At 39.4% G+C, this 24057-nt stretch overlaps 1 protein-coding gene across 9 annotated transcripts in view; it reads left to right on the top strand.

Moving 5' to 3' along the window:
- Window positions 1–220: 220 nt before the first annotated feature.
- The window catches only part of marveld2a (MARVEL domain containing 2a), a 24370-nt gene continuing 533 nt past the window's right edge, over window positions 221–24057 (top strand). Inside the window, exons 1-10 of one of the 9 annotated variants that reach the window (XM_087270008.1) lie at window positions 221–405; window positions 522–630; window positions 1816–1870; window positions 3869–3994; window positions 10928–12087; window positions 13440–13475; window positions 15650–15792; window positions 16447–16618; window positions 20354–20404; window positions 23794–24057. The exon at window positions 23794–24057 is cut by the window's right edge and continues 533 nt beyond it. In XM_087270008.1, coding sequence (XP_087126134.1) covers window positions 10978–12087; window positions 13440–13475; window positions 15650–15792; window positions 16447–16618; window positions 20354–20404; window positions 23794–23919 — 1638 coding nt within the window. In that variant the 5' untranslated portion in view covers window positions 221–405; window positions 522–630; window positions 1816–1870; window positions 3869–3994; window positions 10928–10977 and the 3' untranslated portion in view covers window positions 23920–24057. Of the gene's footprint in view, window positions 631–1815; window positions 1902–3868; window positions 3995–10927; window positions 12088–13439; window positions 13476–15649; window positions 15793–16446; window positions 16619–20353; window positions 20405–23793 lie in introns of all 9 variants that reach the window. The other 8 variants (XM_087270004.1, XM_087270006.1, XM_087270007.1 and 5 more) reach the window with 8 other exon arrangements.

Below are 24057 nucleotides of genomic sequence, written 5' to 3'. Positions count from 1 at the left end.
ATGCATAGTATGTTTCCATTATATCCTGCCAGTGATAAAGATCATGCAAATAATGTCACCAGTGAGTCTGCACACTTTCGACATGACATAAGCCGCTGGTTTCAGTCACTGTCGTCATTATAGAATGTAAGTTTATAGGAAAGAAATGAAGAGAGCAGGTCAAAGTTTCATCTCCCTCTTCAGGTGAAGTCTTCAAGTCTCTGCTGACGTCACGCGCAGGGATAGGCTGCGTCACGTGGTACAACTTTCCAAACCTGTGTGTTTCCCGAAAAAAACATATAGAGAAACAAAAACCCCTTTGATAGTGGGAAAGGTAAGACGAAACCAACTTTAAAGTTCATTTTTTAGTCTTTACCTACAATATCCTTCTGTATTCACAAATAACCGACGTTTAAAGACGCGACGGTTATTGTTTTATTATAAACACATCTGTCAGTGCTGTTGTGCTCATGTTGTTTAGTTCCACCGTACTAAACGTTTTGTTCATGCTTCATATTTTAACTATGACTTCAATAAAGCAGACATCGAGTGAATATACTCATCATTTTTGCTGAATAACAACCATGTAAACTTCGCTGACCTGTCGACGTTTTTCTGAAGCGCGCGAAGCGCAGTGTAACATTCTTTCAGGTTAGCAATGTGTTCATTATATGTTTATAAATGTCAATAACATGTTATGCTATTCACTATTGGTAATTAGCTAGGCTACATTGTTGAATTGATGCCAGAAATGCACAATACTATGTACTAAAATAGGCTATTTACATGCCATAAATATATAATGTATACACACAGCAAAGTCTTAACAATTAGCATATGTATGTTTTTTAAATATTAAACACATGACATTCTTTTTTTAAGTGTTTGCTTATTGTTTAAGGATGAATGTGTTTATTGGTTTTATTAAAATATAACTTAGGTAATGTAATTATTCATCATTGAATTTTCCTTCGGCTTAGTTCCTTATTTATCAGGGGTTGCCCAAGTGCAATGAACCGCCAACTATTCCAGCATATGTTCACCGAACTTACCCCTGTTTACTAAGCGTAACTACTGATACAGGCACAATGGAGCGCTTTAAAGTCGTGAAGAATAGTCAATTCATCAACCGATCACTCGTATGTGAACTCATATACAGACCAGCTGACCTTCATGGCAAATCAGCGCTGTTTAAGAATGGGCTCAACAGCGCTCAAATGTTCGAGGGAAATGGACCTTTTTTTAAAAATTCCAGTACCAATTGGTATTGAATTCTAGTATCGTGACAACACTACATCCCATAATGCAATTCACAACCGTAAATAAACGGAAACACTTGTGAATCGCAAAACTACAGAAACTGTTTTTAACAGAAATATTCTACAGTGTAGTATGAATGTGCTGATTGCTTACATTAATACATTCATTCATTTTCTTTTCGGCTTAGTCCCTTTAATAATCTGGGGTCTCCACAGCGGAATGAACCACCAACTTTTCCAGCATATATTTTACACAGTGGATGCCCTTCCAACCGCACTGGGAAACCCATACACACTCATGCCCACACTCATACACTATGGCCAATTTACCTGTACCGCATGTCTTTGGACTGTGGGGGAAACCGGAGCACTCGGAGGAAACCCACACGAACACAGGGAGAGCTTGCAAACTCCACACAGAAACGCCAACTGACCCAGCTCAGGCTTGAACCAGCAACCTTGCTGTGAGGCGACAGTGCTACCTACTGCGCCACTGCGTCGCCACACTTATATATAACTTGGGTAATATCTTTTATTAGTGTATTACCTTTGTTCTCTTCTTGTTTTTGTCTTTCAGTCCTTGGGATTTTCATACATCCGATGAAGTTTTACACACTGAACTCAAGACCAATGTAAGTCTTGCCCAGTCACCGCTTGTGAAAGGTATTCAATAGAACTGTCCTGTTTTTTTTTATTTAATTTGTAATGTGTATTATACGTTTGAGCAATACCATGCAAATATCAACCTGGCCATACTTTTTTTTTTTTAACCAAAATAGTGAAACCCTTTCTAGGTTTTGTGTAAGCCTGTATTTTACAGTACTGTAAAAATACTCAAAAAATGTCTCTGTTAACGTTTCAGACAATGGGGTATATGCTGAGCTAGTGTTTTTCCCATGCTGATACACTTCCGGTGACCTGTTTTTGTGAATTTTTTTCCATTTTATACGGTTCCTTTTACAGCATCGACTTTGTATTGTAGTTAAAATACATTCAGTTAAATAAACTCTGGCATTAATTTAGTTGCTCAAGCGTAAAACAAGACAGAAACGTCGTTTACTCACACGCGCCCGTCAGAATCGGCAGGTTAGAGCAGAAGCTCCATTGAATATACTAAGGTAAAATAAATGCTCATATTACAAAGACACGGCGGGGGAAAAGGTAATTTAATTCAGTGCTTCTTGTACAATCTGAGACCCAATTTATATTGGATATCACTCAGCTAATGGAGATCGCTGATTTTGAAAGAAAACAGACCTTAAACGCGCCATTTTTTCCATTGCATACAGTTCGCCGGAAGCGCTTAACCCAGGTTACTGGCAAATTAAAAGTCCCATTAGCATGCTTCGGCATATACCCTATTATATTTGATTTACCAAAGTCATACAACCGTCAATTTCACATACTGTATGTCACATCCATAACCAAGATTATTCCTCATATATGTAAGCTAAAATCAAATCAATAATTTTTGTTCTGTAGCGAGCCAACTCTCATCCTTTTGATTAGCATTGTTTAGTATGTGCAGTTTAATCCACTGATTTTCTACAAAGTATGTAGTATACTGTAAACTCGCAAACTTTTTTGTCACGTCTATAATGCATGTTTATTTCCCTCATTTACAATATAAAAAATGTTTACAGATTTATATATTTCTGATCCTATAACTCTGTGGTTAGTACACTATCCAAGTTTTAGGAACAACAAATAGTAACATGACTTCTAGTTGATTATTTGGTATCAGAAGTGGCTTATATAAAAGGCAAAGGCCTCTAGATTGCGCTTATTTTACCAGAATAAAATATGATCATGTCTTGATTTTGAATGATTTCAATAGGACAGTAAGGTCTGACTCTGCTTAGACAAAAGTCTCATCACTGAACAGAAATAATATCCAGTATAGAATATGAAGTCCTGCTGCAGTGGAGACAGAATGAATATTGTGTCTGACTCCATCATGAGCTTGGAGGACTGCATCCATACATCTCTGCACTGACTCAAATCACTGATTAATGAAGTAATCTGGAATGGCAATGAAAGCGTTCCTGCAGGACTCCCAGAGTTCATCAAGATCCTTTGGATTCATCTTCAATGCCTCCTCCTTCATCTTACACCAAACATGCTCAATAATGTTCATATCTGGTGACTGGGCTGACCAATCCTGGAGCACCCTCTCCTGTGGTTTGTAATGTAATGGGCAGCACAAATGTCTTGATGCCTCAGGCTGTTGATGTTGATCACTCTGCAGATCTCTCGCACACCCCCATACTGAATGTAACCCCAAACCATGAGTTTTCCTTCACCAAACTTGACTGATTTCCATGAGAATCTTGGGTCCATGCTGGTTCCAGTAGGTCTTCTGCAGTATTTGTGATGATTGGGATGCAGCTCAGCAGATGATTCACAGAAAAATTCGACCTTCTGCCACTTTTCCAAATAATCTACTAATTGTCAAGTTATTATTTGTTGCTCTTACGACTGGGCTTTCGTCAGATAGTGTAGTTTTGGAAAATATAATCAGATGTTTTAATATAATGTTAACATATACTTTCTCTGTGAATTTATATTTTGAGTTTCTACTTCAAATGTCACATCCATAACGCTGGAATTGCTCTTTTCTCTTTCATTAGGTAACCTACTGTATGCTTAAGGAAGAGCGTAACAATGGAGATTGTTGTTTTTCTTATTTTCTGCTGTTGATGCAGAGTTGAGCAGTAGTGTATGATTACCCAATCAGACATCTAGTGCTTGAACAGGCATGTTCGCCTCTCTTTCTGTCTGTGTCGTAAATGTTTGGGTTGCAGTCGTCTCCTCTGTGGGTTTAGAGTTAGAGCTCTTGCTAGCGGATGACAGGTTACTGTTACAATCGTCTCTATGTTCAAGTTACAGAGTCGGAGCGCCTGAAATGGAGAGCACCTGTGTCCAGAGAAAGTGTGTTTTACATTAGGGCTGTGAAATATAGCAATATTCAGTTGAAGTCAGAATTATTCGCCCTCCTGTGAATTTTGTTTTCTTTTTAAAATATTTCCCAAATTATGTTTAACAGAGAAAGGAACTTTTCCCAGTATTTCCTGTAATATTTTTTCTTCTGGAGAAAATTTTATTTGTTTTATTTTGGCTAGTTTTTAATAAAATAAATAAATTAATTAAGGTCAATATTATTAGCCACCTTAAGCTATATTCATTTTGATAGTCTACAGCAGTGGTCACCAAACTTGTTCCTGGAGGGCCGGTGTCCTGCAGATTTTAGCTCCAACCCTAATCAAACACACCTGAACAAGCTAATCAAGGAACGGACTTGAGTTCTTTTGGACACCGGTCTTGCCAGGTGTCCTCGGAAGAACGAACTCAGGAGACCGCGAGGGCAGAGAACGCGTCCTTTGAGAAATGGGATGCTGCATTCTTCCTGATGGTCATGTCATCTTCACGCGTTTTAAATAGTAAATTATTTAAACATTACAGCCTTCATACAACGAATTATTGTTTCCCCCCTCTTCAAAATATATACTTTGCATTAAAACATAATAAATATACTCTGCACAATATAAATAAAACTGATTTTTATACGAATTTCAGCAAACAAACACCCTTAATGTGTTTATTCCTTTATTAAGATATTCATGTTAATGTTTATATTCACCGTTTCATTTAGGGAAGCTCCTTAGGTAAATAAGTGATATCTCTGAACGTTAATAATAAATTTAAATAAAATGCTGCGCTTCCCACCTCCAGTCGCAATGACTTCTGGGACTTCCAGAGCGAGTTCGCTGCTCAAGTCTGCATCAGTGCGTCCTCGATATCAAGATCACATCCGGGAAGTTTCATGCGTCCTCTGTACTTGCGGTCTTTAGTATTGGAACTGAACTTAGGCAGCTGATGATGACGTTACACGAGAACACAAGAAGACCGCTGAAGAACGCATATTGGGAAACAGCCTAGGTATACTTGAAACATCCAGACAGGTGTGTTGAGGCAAGTTGGAGCTAAACCCTGCAGGGACCCCTGCTCTACAGAGCAAACTACTGTAATACCATGACTTGCCTAATTACTTTAACTTGCCTAATTAACCTAGTTAAGCCTTTAAATGTCACTTTAGGCTGAATAATAGTATTTTGAAAAATATCTAGTCAAATATGATGTGCTGTCATCATGGCAAAGATAAAATAAATCAGTTATTAGAAAAGATTTATTAAAACTGTTTAGAAATGTGTTGAAAAAATCTCTCCATTAAACAGAAATTGGGGAAAATATTCAGGGGGACTTATAGTTCTGACTTCAACTGCATATCTTATGCAGTAAGTATCTGCTTGTTAAGTGTGACGTCACGCGAAGCGGCTTCCGGGTCCAAGCGCTCTATTCAACTGAATGGGGAGACTCATGGTAATGGTAATAATAAACGTTTACAAAGCGATTTAATGCTTTCGAAAATCACGATCGCAGTATATATGTCCATCCCTAATATCCGATGGCCAGAAAGTGATTAATTTTTTTATAAATTGTTACATTTTTGGTATTTGTTATGCAGCAAGCCCAGAGATTGTTGTGTACACTATGATTTCATATGAAATTAACTTTAATGTGTGATAGGAATAAAACGTGATCGTAAATGAATGATTTCTCCACTCAAATGAGTGGCGGCTTGGACCCGGAAACAGTATTACATACGTCACAAACTCGTCACCACTTAACAAGCGGATAGTCTGTCGTTTTAAATTATGCTCTGTCGTTTATTTCAGGGTGTCACCAAACACATTGTTTACGCCAGTGGTCACCCGGAGGGCTGGTGTCCTGCAGATTTTAGCTCCAACCCTAATCAAACACACCTGAACAAGCTAATCAGGGTCTTACTAGGTATACTTGAAACATCCAGGCAGGTGCATTGAAGCAAGTTGGAGCTAAACCCTGCAGGGACACCGGCCCTCCAGGACCGAGATTGGTGACCCCTGGTTTACGCTAATACTATTTTATAATTTTGGTAAGTGCAGAGTTAAACTAAGGGCAATATTAAACACAATTACAGAAATACAGACAGAAGCATAAATAACAGCAATATGTTAAATTTGCAATCTAGAGTGTAAAATGTTTACATTTTGCAATTTATTTAGTAATATTTTTATGTTGGACCTGTAATCATGTCACTTGGAAAAGCCTTTTACCTTTTAGTTCTAAATAAAGTGAGAAATACGAGTACACATGGGTACATTATGTAGTGTATACTTTCAAATATATTAAAATAAAAGTATTTTTATATGGTCTTTATACACTTACCGGCCACTTTATTAGGTACACCATACTAGTACCTGGTTGGACCCTCTTTTGCCTTCAGAACTGCCTTAATCCTTCATCGCACAGATTTAACAAGATACTGGAAATATTCCTCAGAGATTTTGCTCCATATTGACATGATAGCATCATGCAGTTGCTGCAAATTTGTCGGCTGCACATCCATAATGCCAATCTCCCGTTCCACCACATCCCAAAGGTGCTCTATTGGATTGAGATCTGGTGACTGGATGGAATTTGAGCATAGTGAACTCATCGTCATGTTCAAGAAACCAGTCTGAGATGATTCACGCTTTATGACATGGTGTGTTATCCTGCTGGAAGTAGCCATTAGAAGATGGAGACACTGTGGTCATAAAGGGATGGACATGGTCAGCAACAATACTCAGGTAGGCTGTGGTGTCGACACAATGCTCAATTGATACTAATGAGCTCAAAGTGTGCCAAGAAAATCTCCCCCACACCATTACACCAACACCACCAACCTGAACCGTTGATACAACGCAGGATGGATCCATGCTTTCATGTTATTGATGCCAAATTCTGACCTGACCATCTGAATGTGTCAGCAGAAATGGAGACTCATCAGAGCAGGCAACGTTTCTCCAATCTTCTATTGTCCAGTTTTGGTGAGCCTGTGTGAATTGTAGCCTCAGTTTCCTGTTCTTAGCTGACAGGAGCGGCACCCGGTGTGGTCTTCTGCTGCTGTTGCCCATCCACCTCAAGGTTGGATGTCTTGTGTGTTCAGAGATGCTCTTCTGCAGAGCTCGGTTGTATCGAGTGGTTATTTGAGTTACTGTTGCCTTTCTATCAGCTGGAACCAGTCTGGCCATTCTCCTCTGACCTCTGACATCAACAAGGCGTTTGCAGCCACAGAACTGCCGCTCACTGGATATTTTCTCCTTTTCAGATCATTCTCTGTAAACCCTAGAGATGGTTGTGTGTGAAAATCCCAGTAGATCAGCAGTTTCTGAAATACTCAGAGCAGCCCGTCTGGCACCAACAACCATGCCACATTTAAAGTCACTTAAATCCCCTTTCTTCCCCATTCTGATGCTCGGTTTGAACTGCAGCAGATCGTCTTGACCATGTCTACATCCCTAAATGCATTGAGTTGCTGCCATGTGATTGGCTGCTTAGAAATTTGCATCAACGAGCAGTTGGATAGGTGTACCTAATAAAGTGCCCGGCTATGTAAACTATCAATTGACAGAAATGGCACTATAATATGATATATATATATAGTTAGCAGGATATGAGATGAGATTTTTGTCATATCGCCCAGCCCTACTCTGCATACTGTAGATTGAAATAAACATTTATCACACTTGTACTTGTATTGCTTTGTTAACCACAACATTACGTGGTCAAATACTTCTGTATAATTATGCTAAAGAGTATAATTGGCCACTGTTCCACGTAGCTGTTCCAGTTTTTCATCTGAATGGTTTACTATTGCAAAAGATGACCTACTAACTTTACATTTTTACTTAGAAATTTCACATGTATATACACAGTATATACTTACAGTTCAGCTAGTTCACTTGTTTATCTCTTTAAGACACAGCTGCTCTCCAGACATGTTTCTTGTAGCTCTTTCTGGTATACCAAATGATGATTATTGGTGTTAATGGATCTTATCTGCTTTGGAAATGTGGGTTGAATTTCCTGATATAACAGTGCTTCAGCTTTTTCCTGCACTCTTTCACTTGGAGAGGTGTTTTTCTGTCGACAATTTTGCTTACTATGCAACTGGAATGTTTACATAGTCCAATGTACACTATAGTGGTTCTCAACTGGTTTTGATTCAGAACAGAGATTTTATATTGGACATCAACAGATGACCTAAAGCTAAATTATAGTTTATGTACATTTCAGCTAGAAATGAAGAGTAGGGGGGCGCGGGGTAAAATGTAACATGGAATTTTTAGGTATTTGCTCAGGGTTCACCATGGCATGCTTCCGAGGTTTTCACCACAGACGTCTTCCTGCTAATTATTGAAAAAGTTTGGCAAAATTTGCATGAGAGACACTGTATTTTTTTATTATAGTCAACATTTGTATATGTTCTGTTCACAGTCTTCTTGGCTGAAAGATGAAATCATTTCGAAAGATGTAAACACACAGTGACTGCTAGCCAGTTTTGAGGAAAACACGACACTGTGGGGTTAGTTGTAACAGGGTGTTACATTTAAGCCACACACTGTTAGACACCAATTAAACCATCAAAATAATGGTTGAATTTTGAGTGTAATGTTTTCATTTTTTTTTCAATAAAATGTTTTTAATAGACAAATATATATATAATTGCTAATAGTACAAATAAGTGCATTATCTAATAATAGATAATAATCCAAATGTCTTTATCCAACAAATAAATAAATAAACATGCTGTGCAATGTAGAATAAAAATTTAATTGAGCTAAGTACTGAGGAAATATACTATTATTTAAAGTAAACTGGATTTAAATTAATTGTGTGAAATCTGGCTTTTTAACTAAAGGATGTGCTACAACTTGGCCCGCAGGTGGGGTACATAGTAGCAATTCTACTCCTGGCACTTTTGGTAACACTGCACAGAAACCATGAGTCCGGCGATCATATAACCAGTGCTGATTTGTAGGAGAGGCTTGTGTGTTGTTGTTAAAAAACAAATGGTTTGTCTAACCCTATTAATTTGTTCATTATTTGGCCAAAACCAAAAAGTGTTACTTTGTGCCCCGCTCTCCCCTAAGTAACCTTGCAAAAAATAAACAAAACACAAAAACTAAAATGCATTCACTGATTAACCGCAGAAGAGGTTTAAAAACAAAAGGAAAACTAAAAACTTACAAAAGTTGTCTTATGTACAATTATATGGACAATTAAAAAATTATTATTGAGCGCCATTCACACCAAGAATGATAACGATAAACACATTTCTTTTGTGCGTAGGATAGAGAGTAGGCGTCTCGTCACACCCCTAGCTTATATAGATTACACGAGCTGGATTCACTGGTCAGATACGCTTAAATTGTAGCACACTCAGGACATCTGCTGGTTAAAAGTCATTAACTAACAATAAACAGATTGTTATCATTTACTGGTGTGGACACAAAAAGTGGCCCTTTGGCCTTAATGTTTTTGGGAATACACCTATGATAAAAATAGTATTCGAGCCAAGTAGTATGTCCGAGTTCAAAGAACTGGAAAAATAGTATACTGGAAGTACCCGGTTGACCTACTACTACCGGTGAGATTCCGAAGTGTGCATCCGATGTGCGCTACGCTATCCCATGATGCCACTCTAAAGAATTCAGGAGCAGGAATAAAGCGATGAAACCAACCCAAGCTCATTCTGAAAACGTAGTCCCGCGGACGTTTCTGGAGACAGCGAAATACGTCCCGGCAGGTACGTACGGCCGCGTTTATTTTTTTCAAGCGAGCGCTAAGGGGCGGTGTGACGCTGTACCCTATCGCGCTTGCCGGCCGGCCGACCGCTTACCTCCTTGTGGAGGGCTTCCCCGCTGCAACCTGTTTGTCCACTCAGCTCACCGTGTACGTCGGCAGGCTCGAGATGCAAAGAGGAGTTGACCACGGCTATCGGTTTCGAGTGTGGGGAAGAGCGGTTCCAGCAATCAGGTAAGACAAAAACAGAATCCCAAAAATTAAGTGAACGAGTTTCGTAACAGGGTGAGAATGCAGTGAAATCCGAAAACGCGGTAGAAAAAAAAATCAGGGCTTTTATTTTTTTGTACGGCTTTTTGTAAACTGTTGCTCGATTTTAGGGAAGTGAGCGGGCAGGCAGGACAATTGGTAAAATTGGTTGGGTTCAGGGAAGTAGGAGGGCGGGTCAGCCGATTGTCCGGTCGCGCAGTCAATCATCCGGTCAGTCGGACAGCGGCCTCTGGTGGGTCAACGCGAGAACAGCGTGGGCGCGAACCGCACTCGCGAGAGGTGTTTGAGATGCGAAAAAGTGCACAACAGCGGCCTCTCGCGGAATCGCAAAAACTGCAGCTGTACGTACCCGCCGGGACGTATTCCGCGGTCTCCAGAAACGTCCGTGGAACTACGATTCCACAATGAGCCCGGGTTGGATGAAACTGATGCGGGTAGGTCACGTGATAATGACAAATTGCGGATGTAGTACATCCGAGTTCTATTCATACTACTCACATTCATACTGTATAGGACACCCTTTTCTAATGGTCGTGTAGTAGATTCAGATGTAGTACCTACTCGAGTAGTAGGTGATTTCGTACACAGCCCTAGTGTGCTTTTGTTTATCTTTTCATGTTGCTGCTAAATACACACATGTAAATCCCATTAACATAATTGGTCACAAGCTACCAGTTGAGAACTGCTACTCTGCAAGAGCTAATATCAGTGCCTTTCATCTTATACCTGATTTCTTCATGTTGCTCTAGGGATAACTGCGTTCCCTGGAGGAAATTCCTTTCAGCATTGTCTCTGAAACATGCACCACTACAACGATGCCCCAGCAGGCTCGCTCGCCAGTCTTCACAGCTTGGTTGAGCACAGGGCCGATTCTTTATACTCCGAACCTTTTCCGCCACCTCCTCTGCCAGACCAACCACCAATAGGCCCTGAGTTTGACCCCAGTGGCAGCGAGGACAACGGGGACTCTGCCATTGACATCAAACCCGTCCACCGTTTCATCCCAGACTCATGGAAAAACTTGTTCAGGTCCAGCAGTGGAAGCAGCAAGTTGAAGTCGATGTTGGGATCAAGCAGCAAAAACACGACGACTGACGGCGTTCGCTGTTCTCCGCCACACTCCCCATCGGTTCCTGGCTCTTACCGCGACCCGTACGGTGGATCCGGAGGCAGCTATAACTCCCGTAAAGAGCGTGAAGCAATGCTTTTAGGAAATCCCGTTGAATCAATCGACGGCCGCACTGCGCACACAGCTTTGACTTACAGCGAAAAGGTAGAGGAGTACAACCAGCGTTACGCATACATGAAGTCTTGGGCTGGACTTTTACGTATTCTCGGGTGCGTCGAGCTGCTTTTGGGGGCAGCCATTTTTGCTTGTGTATGTGCATATATTCATAAAGACAATGAGTGGTATAACACGTTTGGTTACTCGCAGCCTGGTGGCTTCTATGGAGGAGGTTACGGAGGTTATGGAGGCTCTTATGGAAGCGGTTATGGCAATGCCAACTACTCTGGACCAAAGACACCGTTCATCTTGGTGGTAGCAGGATTGGCATGGATCGTGACCATTATCATGCTTGTCTTGGGAATGACCATGTACTATCAGACTATACTTCTAGACTCAAGTTGGTGGCCTTTAACAGAGTTCGTCATAAACCTTGCTCTTGCACTTCTGTTTTTGGCGGCCGGCTGTGTATATGTGAATGACACCTTACGAGGCGGACTTTGTTACTATCCGGTCTTCAATAATGGCATCAATGGTGCTTTCTGCCGCACCGAAGCAGGACAGACAGCTGCGATAATCTTCCTGTTTTTCACCATGATCGTGTACTTGGTTGGGGCCATAGTGTGTCTGAAACTGTGGCGGCATGAGGCAGCTCGGCGACTACGAGAACGACATGGCCAGGAGGTGAGATTTTTCTACTTTTAATTTATGCATCTTCAGGTCCTCAATTAAACACAAAATCATTTTAGAAATAGATTCTGCATGGTTTCTGACATTTACAATATGCATCACTGTTTTCACTTGAATGGATTCTGAGCTTAGATTTTAACAGCAGATGGTGCTCTAAGCTAGGCTGTTAAAAACTAGTCTGGTGCATGTCTGCTTTTTAAAAACTAGCCTAGAGCTCCGTCTGCTGTTAAAAGTAGCTTAGAGCATTGTCTGCTGTTAAAAAAACTAGCCTAGAGCGCTGTCTGCTTTTTAAAAACTAGCCTAGAGCACCATCTGCTGTTAAAAACTTGTCTAGAGCACCATCTGCTGTTAAAAACTAGCCTAAAGCACCATCTGCTATTAAAAAAAAACTAGCCTAGAGCACCGTCTGCTTTTTAAAAACTAGCCTAGAGCACCATTTGCTATTAAAAACTAGCCTAAAGCACCGCCTCCTGTATAAAACTAGCCTAGAGCACCATCTGCTGTTAAAAACTTGTCTAGAGCACCATCTGCTGTTAAAAACTTGTCTAGAGCACCATCTGCTGTTAAAAAAAATAGCCTAGAGCACCGTCTGCTTTTTAAAAACTAGCCTAGAGCACCATCTGCTGTTAAAAACTAGCCTAAAGCACCGCCTCATGTATAAAACTAGCCTAGAGTGTCATCTGCTGTTAAAAACAAGCCAAAAGCACCAACTGCTCTTTATAAACTAGTTTAGAAAGCATTCTGCTGTTTAAAACTAGTCTAGAGCTCCATCTGCTGTGAAAAACAAGTCTAGAGTGCTGTTAAAAAACAGTCTACAGTGCCATTTGCTGTTTAAAATTTAGCTTAGAGCGCCGTCTTCTGTTGAAAACTAGCGTATTACAGCTTCGCTGTAAACCAATAGTTTTCAGCTGGGCGTCTTGCTCTGCCTTTTGGTACCCTTTTGATGTGCTAAGTACCCTTTGGAAAGGGTGCCCAAAAAGTCTTATGGTACAGTTCGCTGTTGGATACCTTTTGACAGTGGAAACAGACATAAAAGCGTACCATACCGTACCACTCAGTGGCAACGGGCCATTAGTACGTCGTTAAATAAAATGTGAAATATTGCTTTGACAAGTAGCCTAAAGGATTTCAAAAATACTCCAAACAAAATGTTTCTGTAACTTTGTGATTATTATACACCATTTTTGCTTTAGTAAACAAATTGCTGCAGTATCATCATGTGACACCTAGTTAGAACAGGTATTTTACAGCAGATATTTAGGATTGTTGCCAATATCATCATTTGTTTTTACACATAATATGTTTAGAAAAACAACAATTGAATCATCTCCACATTTGTTTTACAGATGCAGCCAAGAGATTCTCCTGCTGCGGTACATTTGGTAAGTGTTTGTCTCTATTTGTGTACACGTTTAGCTGTGCTGCATTATCATCTGAAGTATCATTTCAGTGTATAGCATTGATAGTTAATAACAAATTACTCTGTGATGTATTTCCCAAAACCATCGTTAGACAACTAAGGTTACCATATCTGTAGTTATCAATAAAGTTTTACAGATTCTGTGTTTCCCGAATCCTACGTTCCCACAAACATCGCAAATGCGTGTGGTTTGAAGTACAGCTTCTGTCCTGTAGTATAAGAATTGTTTCCTCCTAACGTGACACTTATATGATTAAAAATGGTAAATCTCAAATGTTTAACTTGAATGTTTCCAGTTTCCAAAAAAAGTGGAGTGTTCCTTTAAGTTTAACACATTATTTTCACATGTATTTTCAAAATAGTTATGCTGTGTTTACACCAGACGTGGAACGCATGAATAAATCGCGATATTTGCGCGTAAATAGACGCGTGAACATTTTGAGGTTACTCGCTTCAAACGTGTGTCACATTCACTTCACATTAGACGCGGATTCGCACCATGGGCAGGGCTTCTGTCTGGCCGATGACTCTAGCAGCGTTGTTAAATGGCTAACATGGATTTTATTGAGAGAATAGCTGTATTTATGTGCTTTAGGAAGGCTGAAATACAGCATAGAGTCATCCGGCACTGTGTCTGAGTCTCATCAACTTCTAAAGAAGCTATGCCTGGATAATGGAGGCTTTTAGCGGTGTTTCAGACTGAGCAGAGCCTAGTTTGATGAGCTGTTGTCTGGTGTCGGCAGGAGGATTTCCCCTCGGGACAACAACAACAGGCGCTAAATCATAATCACTTCCCTACTAGAGCAAGCTCCTGATTGGTTAACCCGGTGCAATTGTCCTCTGAAGTTCAGATATTTTAACTTGAGCAATACACGCATAATGCACAGAACGACGCTTAATGTTGAACAGATCCGCCACTTTTTATGCTCATAAACAATCATAAAGTCCTCGTGCTGCAGGAATTAGGAGGTCTGCTGAAGGTGCAGCTGTCGTGCAGTGAGGGGTTTGGGCCTTTAATAAACTACAGCAGTTTGCGTTCACTGAACAGTAAGAATGATTAATAAATCCATATGAAATAGTCCCTTAAAAGTCACGTCTCGCTTTCAGTTTCGGGCTCTGGCGCGTTTTGCGTTCACATACAAGCATATTGCACCAAAGCCCAAGTGAACTGCGCTCAGGCCCACCTCTTCCAACCGGGCCAGGGCCGGCCAAGTGAACCGTGCCTGAGCCCGATTCAGAGCACTCGCACTTCTCAAACGATCCGGGAAACGGGCCGGGGCACGGTTCGGATAGCATAGTGTGAGTACGCCCTAAAGGCTGATTTGTACTTCTGCGTTAAGCGCACGCTTATGCTATGGCGCAGCCTAGGTGTGGACGCATAGCCCTCGCCGTGGCCGTTGGCGTCGCTGATGCGCACCTCTCAAAAAATGTAACTAAACGTCGGAACAACACGTAGCGCAAGCTCTGTGATTGGTTGGCTTAGTAGCGCTGACGAGTGTGGGCGGGACTGAGAGCAGTGCGAGAGTTTTGTTTTGTGTTTACCTCATGGTTAAAGTTGTTGCATGTCCGCCGGTTCCTGCCTCAAAATGAGCAAGTGTGAAGCACTCTTACATTAAGCAAGCGTTCAGATAAAAGGATGTCAAAGGATGTCTATTCTTGTCTTTGCATTGACTTAATATGTAAGTCACTCGCGCTTGACGCTTCTTCCGCGTCTGGTGTGAACACAGCTAGGCTGAATTTACAGGGGGTTTTACTTTATGGAAGTACTTGATGGAACTACACTGTAAAAAATGCAGGGTTCCACAAAATTCATTTATGTTGTCCCAACACAAATTGATTAAGTTAACTGAACACTTTTAACAAATTTATGTAAATTTAACATAAAACAGTTTAGCTGTCCCAATGAAATCTCAAGAATTGTGTTGTTTCAGCTCATTTTAAATTAGTAGTTTAAACAAGCAAAAAAAAAAATTTTTGGAGTGTCAAAGTGATTCTTGTTTCTCGGTTTCAGCCCACAAATATATGCAAACAATGCAGCACTTCATCAGCAGCTTTAACGAAGTTGGCCAAGGGCTTAGCAAAGAGTCAGTTTGTGACTACACTTGTTATTTAGTGTTTGTCATTCTCTTTGTTCAGGTTGTTGATGGTTCAAGAGAGCCAGTGTCTGTTTTAGCGCCGGTACAGAAAACACACACTGCCGTCTCCAATCCTAAAGTTGTGAAAGGACACATTCCAGCGGGACACACTCCTAAACCTGTGATCATGCCGGATTATGTTGCGTGAGTACAGTTGTGCAAAAACACAAGCAAACTATTACTGTTATATGACAATGATAAATATTCACGATTTGATTAATTTATTTACTTCCTCATCATTTGCTTGCGCTCAAGTGTTTATAAACCTTTCTTTTTTTTTTGTTGAACACAAAGGAAGATATTCTGAAGAATGTTGGAAAAATGCACCCGTTGACATTCTTCAGTTTATCTTCCTTTATGTTCAACAGAAGAAAGAAACTCTTACAGGTTTTGAACAAGTGTAAGACGAGTAAATGAGGGCAGATTTTACATTTTTGAGTGAACTGTCCCTTTAAGTGCGGTGGCTCAGTGGTTAGCACTGTCGCCTCACAGCAAGAAGGTTACTGGTTTCAGTCCTGGCTGGGCCAGTTGGCATTTCTGCGTGGAGTTTGCATGTTTGCATGTGAATTGGATTAATTAAATTGGCCGCAGTTTTTGAGTGTGTGTGTGTGTGAGTGAATGAGAGTGTATGGGTTATTCCCAGTACTGGGTTGCAGCTGGAAGGGCATCTGCTGCATAAAACATATGCTGGAATAGTTGGCGGTTCATTCCGCTGTGGCGACCCCTGATAAATAAGGAACTAAGCCAAAGGAAAATAAATAAATGTCCTTAAAGTGCTTGCCTTGTCTTTCCCTGCAGTAAATATCCAGCTATTCGCACCGATGAGCAGCGGGACCAGTATAAAGCTGTGTTTAATGACCAGTACTCCGAGTATAAAGAGCTCCATGTTGAAGTGCAGGCGGTACTCAAGAAATTTGATGAAATGGATGTCATGATGCAGAATTTACCGCAAAACCCCACCAGCTACACGGTCAGTTACAATTCAGATTTTGTTTGCCACAATATTTTTTATTTTGTTTTCAGCTTTTGCACACTGAAATACAGCCTTTTACAACCACAACATTCCTGCATTTACTAAATATAGGAATTAAAGGTTATGTCTATATACAGATGACGTCAGAATTATTAGCCCCCTGTATTTCTTCAACATATTTCTAATCATAATAGTGTTAATAACTCATCTCTAATAACTGATTTATTTTATCTTTGCCATGATGACAGCACATAAGACTAAATATTCTTTAAGACACTTCTATACAGCTTAAAGTGACATTTAAAGGCTTAACTAGGTTAATTAGGCAAGTTAGGGTAATTAGGTAAGTCATTGTATAACAGTGGTTTGTTCTGTAGATCAGGGGTTCCCAAACTTTTCAGCCTGCGACCTCAAAATGACAATGCCAGTGACTCATGACCCCCAACATCCTCTGAGGTGGTTATAAATACAGAAACCTTGCATGCAATGGCGCACACACACCAATAGACTCAAGTCTATTCTTTGTTTAATTTTTTTTATGTATGTCAGTGCTGTAAATGCATCAGAAAGTTTAACCTGGTGTTATAAAATCAATCTGCTGCATCTGACGCTATTGCTTTGTCTTAATATAATGTGAATACCTCAGGGGTCGCAATTCAATAGAACTATAAGCTACTATAGTAACTATATAGTATATAGCAGGGGCGTCCAAACTCAGTCCTGGAGGGGCGGTGTTCTGCATATTTTAGTTCAAACCAGGCCCGGATTGGCTAATCGGGAGGACCGGGAGAATTCCCGGTGGGCCGGTCTGTTTTTTGGCTGCGAGGGCCGGTGTCCCTAGCTCCAGAATCTGTCGCTCTCAGCAGTCACACTTTTAAAAAATTATTTATATAAAATTATATAGTAACTATAAACAACATTTTTTTCACTTCAGTAGATTATGGATTAAATATGGTAATTCTTATGGTTTAATAAAAATAAATAGATTTTTGGAAATCACCAGGCAACCCCCCCCCCCTCTTATTGTCCTGTGACCCCCACTTTGAGAACCACTGCTGTAGACTATCGAAAAAAAGATTGCTTAAAGAGGCTAATATTATTGATTGGTTTAAAAAAATTAAAAACTGCTTTTATTCTGTATTTTTTTTGTGTGTGTTTTTGACAAAAGGTACAGTACATTAAAGGTATTCAATGACAAAGGTATTTTAATTTTTCTTTTTTTTTTTAACCATACATAAATTTTAAACAGAGACAAATAAACATAGTAAAAAATTTTTTGAAAAGAAAATGCATTAAATAAAAATATATATTAATGATAATAAAAATGAAAATAAAATAAAAATAAATTTACAAAAAAAATAAAAATTAAAAAAATTAAATAAATACAATAAATAAAAAAAAATAAAAAAAAATAAAAAAACGTGGGGGTGGGGGTGGGAATTTTTGGTTGGAGGAGTACATTAGGCAAGGCAAGGCAAGTTTATTTATATAGCACATTTCATACACAGTGGCAATTCAAAGTGCTTTACATAAACAAGAATAAAAGAAAAAAGTAAAAAAAACAAAAAAAAATGATAAAACTGATTAAAAAACATAAAAACAGGTAAAATGTGATATAAATGAATGAAGAAGAAGAGAAAAATTACATTAGTCTCAACATGAATTATTAGAGGGTCCCATGTTTTGACAAATGTTTTGGTTGATCCTAAAAATATTTAATTTTTTCTGTTTTCAAAAATAGCATTACATCACTAAGCCAAAGTGACAGTTTAGGTGGCATTGGTGATTTCCACTCCATAGGAATTCTTCTTCTAGCTATTAATGTTACAAAGGCAAAGGCGTTTTCTATTTCTTTGGCTACATGGATGTCCTCATTTGCTACTCCAAAAATATCCATTTCCGGATTTGGTTGAATTCTTAAATTGAAGGCTGAGATTAAAATTTCAAATATTGAAGACCAAAATCGTCTCAGTTTGTCACATGACCAGAACATATGGGTTAGGTCTGCCTTGCATGAGTTGCAATGATCGCATGTTTCATCTATATCGGGGTAGATTTTAGCCAGTTTGGTTTTGCTGTAGTGAATACGGTAAAGAATTTTCATCTGAATCAGATTAAGACGCGCCCATGATGAAGTCTTGTTTATAATTTTAACTGCTTTATCCCAAGTTTCTTCAGAAATATTCATTCCTAGTTCTTTTATCCATTACATTTTAATCTTCTCTAGTGTTGTGTTAGGAATATCATAATAAGGTTATACATTTTGGAAATGAGACCTTTGGGGTGTACAGGGGTTTTAAAAATTAAGTCCAGTCCAGATTCAGCAGGCATTTGAGGGAATACAGAGCACTGGGTCTGAACAAAGTGGTGAACCTGGAGGTATCTTAAAAAGTTTGATTTTTGAAGATTAAATACTGCTTTTATTCTAGCCAAAATAAAACAAATAAGACTTTTTCCAGAAGAAAAAATATTATAAGAAATACTGTGAAAAATTCCTGAATCTGTTAAACATCATTTGGGAAATATCTGAAAAGGAATAAAAATCACAAGAGGGCGAATCATTCTGACTTCAACTGTATATATCAAAACTAGATAATGCTCCTCCTGTTATCTATTCAAAAGTGATTTTCATCATCGTGCAGAATACAAAGTACAACAAACATTTATTGAAGAGTTTATCAATATGGATCTGCATGATTAGCATTGGCCACAAACAATTATTCAACCATCTGAAAAATCCACATCTTTGATGAAAGAACTCAAATACAATACAATTTATTTTCAAACACAGAATTTATTATACAAGTATCTTTTTCTAATAGAACTCTTGGCAGCATCTATCTTATCTATTAAATTGTATTTAAAATCCACTTTTAATACTTTTCAGTTTTTTGTGGTTGTTATGAGGAATTGTATTTTTGTAAGCACACATTAAAAATCCACGTTCCTTCAGTTTGTTATTTGCCATTTATTTGGATTTATTTATAAAATTCCTTCTTGAGTAAATTAAAAAGTAAAGTAATTTGTTTTAGTGAATCCAACACCATTTTGTGTTGTCAGTGCACGTGTTTATATTCACTTGGAAAATCTCAGTCCTTCCATATTTATTACATGCTGAATGTTCAACAAATGTTTTGACGCCACAGACTTGGAAAGGATGTGAATTTGCTGTTTTTAGAGAAACTGACATTTATAAAAATGTTTCCAAATGTGCACTGCTTACTTGGTTTGGACTTTTTGGGCATAAATATTTGACATTTATGCTTTTTAAAAAAAACAAAACAATTTTTTTCTTTTTTATGTTATTTAAATTTTTTATGTTGCTTGACTAAAAGCTTCTGCTCATTGCTTAAAGGGATAGTTCACCCGAAAAATGAAAATTGACACTTTTTTTTCTTTTTTTTAAACCACACTTAAGTGGTTGCAAACTTTTATGAGTTTCATTCTTCTGTTAAACACTAAAGAAGATATTTTGAAGAAAGCTGAAAACTGGTAACCATTAACTTTTAGCAGGAAAAACAAATACTATAAAAGTCAATGGTTACAGGTTTCCAACATTCTTCAAAACATCTTTTTTGTTCAAGAGAAAAAAGAAACTCAAACAGGTTTGGAACAAATGAAGGCTGAAAAAAATGATGACTGAGTTTTCATTTTTGGGTGAACTAATCCAGAATTTTGGCCTTTCAGAAACATCTCTCATTTTCATCTCTCAATTTGATTTTGCTATCCTAGGAGCGCGACCGCATCAACAAAATCTTGCAGGATTATCAGAAGAAAAAGATGGTGAGTTATTATCATTCAATCTGTACCGCCGTAAATGTATCTGCAGCTGTAAAAACAATAGTTGATCATAAATTATATATATATATATCTGTATATCTTTGTGTGTGTGTGTGCGTGTGCGTGTGCGTGTGCAAACGTCTTAGACTCTTGGACAGAAAAATAGATAGAATAATATTAAATTATGAATAATAATAAGTAGATATTAAATTATATTAAATAGCACATCATTTCAGAAAAGACTCAACATAAAAGTTCAAGCTGTTGCCTGGTGCTAAAGAGGTCACGTTAAAAAGACTTTTAATGCTCGTCTGTTGATTCTAAAAGTCATTTTGCTCGAGTACTCAATACATATTTACTATATTTTCTAGGTGAATATTAAATATATAATTCACCGACCCTGCATTTGCTCCATACCTGTTAGTCTCCCAAAGCTGGTGGTGGCCTAAAACTTTTGCAAAGCACTGTAGATAAGTATAATAAATCAAAACTGTTCAAATTTATGGATGATACATTTAATTTGCTGGCTTAATGTGAGAAATATATTCCACATTTGACTTTTCATAAAGGTGAGATCGCTATTCTTTTAGTTTTAAACCATCCATATATGTACACTTCTCAAACGTTACTTGTGGTATTTTGATTACTTTTAACTAGTATAGTACTAGCTTATTATAAAACTCAAATGCTATATAGCTTTTTATGAACAATATAATCAAATAAAGTCAAAAATAGTTTCCCTGTTCGTCTGGTGTAGACTGGGATGTTTTGTCTAGATGTTACTGACTGATTTATGAGGTAGTGAAGAGGGGGAGGAGGATGAGGAAGGAGGCGGAGTCTGCTTTTCTCTCAGGATTCGCTCCATTGTTTCTGTTGAAGTGGAGGAAATAGCTGCAGTCACCCAGGCTTTCAGTGGCTTCTATATAAAGTCTGCTGGAGCCGTATTTTGAGGGTTAGCACAGGGAAACAAACAGCTCGTAGCTCTGTTTCTGTCACGTTTTCAGCACATCAGATGGGCTGCGTTAAAGGGGACATATTATGCTCCTTTTCACAAGATTTCAAACAAGCCTCTGATGTCCCCAGAGTATGTTTGTAAAGTTTTAGCTCAAAAATCACACAAATAATGTTTTATAAGTCTTTTGAAACTGCCTCTTTTTAGGCTTTGATGAAAATTGTGCTGTTTTTACGACTGTCGCTTTAAATTTAAATGAGACTTTGAAAAGAGGGCAGGGCTAAAAATGCCTACTTGTTACACCCCATTCACACGGGACTTCAGCGTCAACGCTTGACTGAAGGCGTGTCTGAGGTTTGGGCTACCGCGATCGTCATAGCAGCGTCAGCCAATAAAATTCAGTCAGTACTAGCCTTAGGCCACTGTCTAGCTGGTGTATATGCATACAGCGATCTGATTGGCTAACGCTTCCGTCGGCGCTTGAAAGGTAGTGCAAGTCCCAACTTCTGCAGCGAGCAACGCCTCTAAAGCGGCGCCGACAGATCCACAATGGATCCACAACGCCTGACGTCACCCACTCAAAGTGAATGGAAAGCATTGACGCTGACATACAGCGTTAGTGTAGCAGCAGATTCAAAACAGCTGCTTCTCACTCAGCACTGTCTATGCTAATGAAGTAGAGTTGGTCACTAGTGGGCGGGGCTTTCCCTCTCTGATGACACGTATAAAGGGAGAATGTCAATCAACGACCCACCACTAGTTCAAACATTCTTTAAAATATATGTATTTTTTGTTGTTGTTGTTGTGGTTATTTACCAAAAAAGAAACTTCTGAATCTTTAGAACCACATGAGTGGGTCCTTTTTATTTTTTGGGGGATGAATCATGAACCAAGTGCTCCATTTTATGGTGAAAACGCAAAAAAAAAAATGTAGGTTTACTATACTGATTGATTAATTTGTTTAAGCATGATTTTGCTATAAAATAGAAAAAAAATTTCAACTAATTTATATTTTGATCATTTAGAGTCCTCAATTAATCTAATATTTAAAAAGTAGGTTTAAGAAATAAACATGGCTGCAGCCTTATCACCCTGCAGCCCAAGACCAGTAACTCACTGAAGCTAAGCAGGGCTGAGCCTGGTCAGTACCTAGATGGAAGACCACATGGGAAAACTAGGCTGCTGTTGGAAGTGGTGTTAGAGAGGCCAGCAGGGGGCGCTCAACCTGTGGTCTGTGTGAGTTCTAAAGCCTGGTTTATACTTCTGCGTCAGGTGACTGGCGTAACCCACGGTGCAGGCAACCGCGTGGCTGTGCATTTATACTTCTGCGCGCTGTCTCTGTTGGTCTGCATTAACACTTCCGAAACGCTAGTGGGCAGTGAGGTGTAAATGTTCCTCTGTGTCGAGTTTCTTCGCTGCTTTTTTGCTTTTCCTGAACACTTCCGGGATGTACAAGTGGCTCAACCTCGCTCATTTTGAGGCAGGAACCGGCGGACGTGCAACAACTTTAACTATGAGGTAAACACAAAACAAAACTTTCCATCCGGAGCTCCTTCACGGGACTCCACACTTGTAAACAATCGCTCGCGCGGCGTCGCACCATTCGCGCGGCTCTCAGTACCGCCCAGACTCGTCAGCGCTACCAAGCCGACCAATCACAGAGCTTACGCTACGCGTCGTTGCGACGTGTAGTTACATTTTTTGAGAGGTGCACGTCAGTGACGGCGATGGCCACGGCGAAGGGCTATGCGTCAGCGCCGTAGCATACGCCGGTGTTTGACGCAGAAGTATAAATCAGCCTTAATGCCCCAGTAAAAGTGAAGGGGACACTATACTGTCAGTGGACGCCGTCTTTCGGATGAGATGTTATACTGAGGTCCTGACTCTCTGTGGTCGTTAAAAATCCCATGGCACTTCTTGTAAAGAGTTAGGGTGTAACCCCAGTGTCCTAGCCAAAGTCCCTCTATCGGCCCTTACGATAATGGCCTCCCAATCATCCCCATCCATCGAATTGGCTCGATCACTGTCTCTCCACTAGAGCTAGTGTCCTGTGGCAGCCATCGCATTCTCCAAGTGGATGCTGCACACTGGTGGTGGTGTGAAGAGACCCCGTCATGATTGTGAGGCGCTTTGGGTGTATGACCATACACAATAAATGCGCTATATAAATACACACATTACATTGCATTGCATAATATATAATTAATAAACTCTTACTTTTTTTACATCACTTAATAAATTACAGAGAGATTTCACAAGGTTGTTCTCTGTGTATATTTTCACATCAGTAAAAAACACAATAAATAAATAAATACTTAAACTGGTGCAGTATAAACCAATTTTTTGGAGTAAAATTCAACCAATATCAATCAGTGTGTGCATAACAGGAATATTAGTTACTACTTTTAATGCTGGTCTCATTGATGCTTTTGTCCCAAAGGATCCTTCATTCCTGGAGAAGAAGGAAAGATGCGAGTACCTGAAGAACAAGCTTTCCCACATCAAGCAGAGGATTCACGAATATGATAAAGTGATGGGCTGGAACGATGGTTATGGCTTACACTGATGCCACTGAATGCAAACCTGCTGCGACAGTCCTTCATTTCCCCACTAGGATGCTGAACATTTACACCAGGGGTGTCAAACTCAATTCCTGGAGGGCCGAAGCCCTGCACAGTTTAGTTCCAACCCTGCTCCAACACAC

Source organism: Danio rerio, chromosome 10 (assembly GCF_052040795.2).
Source record: "Danio rerio strain M-AB ecotype USA chromosome 10, GRCz13ab, whole genome shotgun sequence".
Taxonomy (NCBI): Eukaryota; Metazoa; Chordata; class Actinopteri; order Cypriniformes; family Danionidae; genus Danio; species Danio rerio.
The sequence above is the reverse complement of the archived record's forward strand: the minus strand, read 5'-3'. Positions and strand labels throughout refer to the sequence as shown.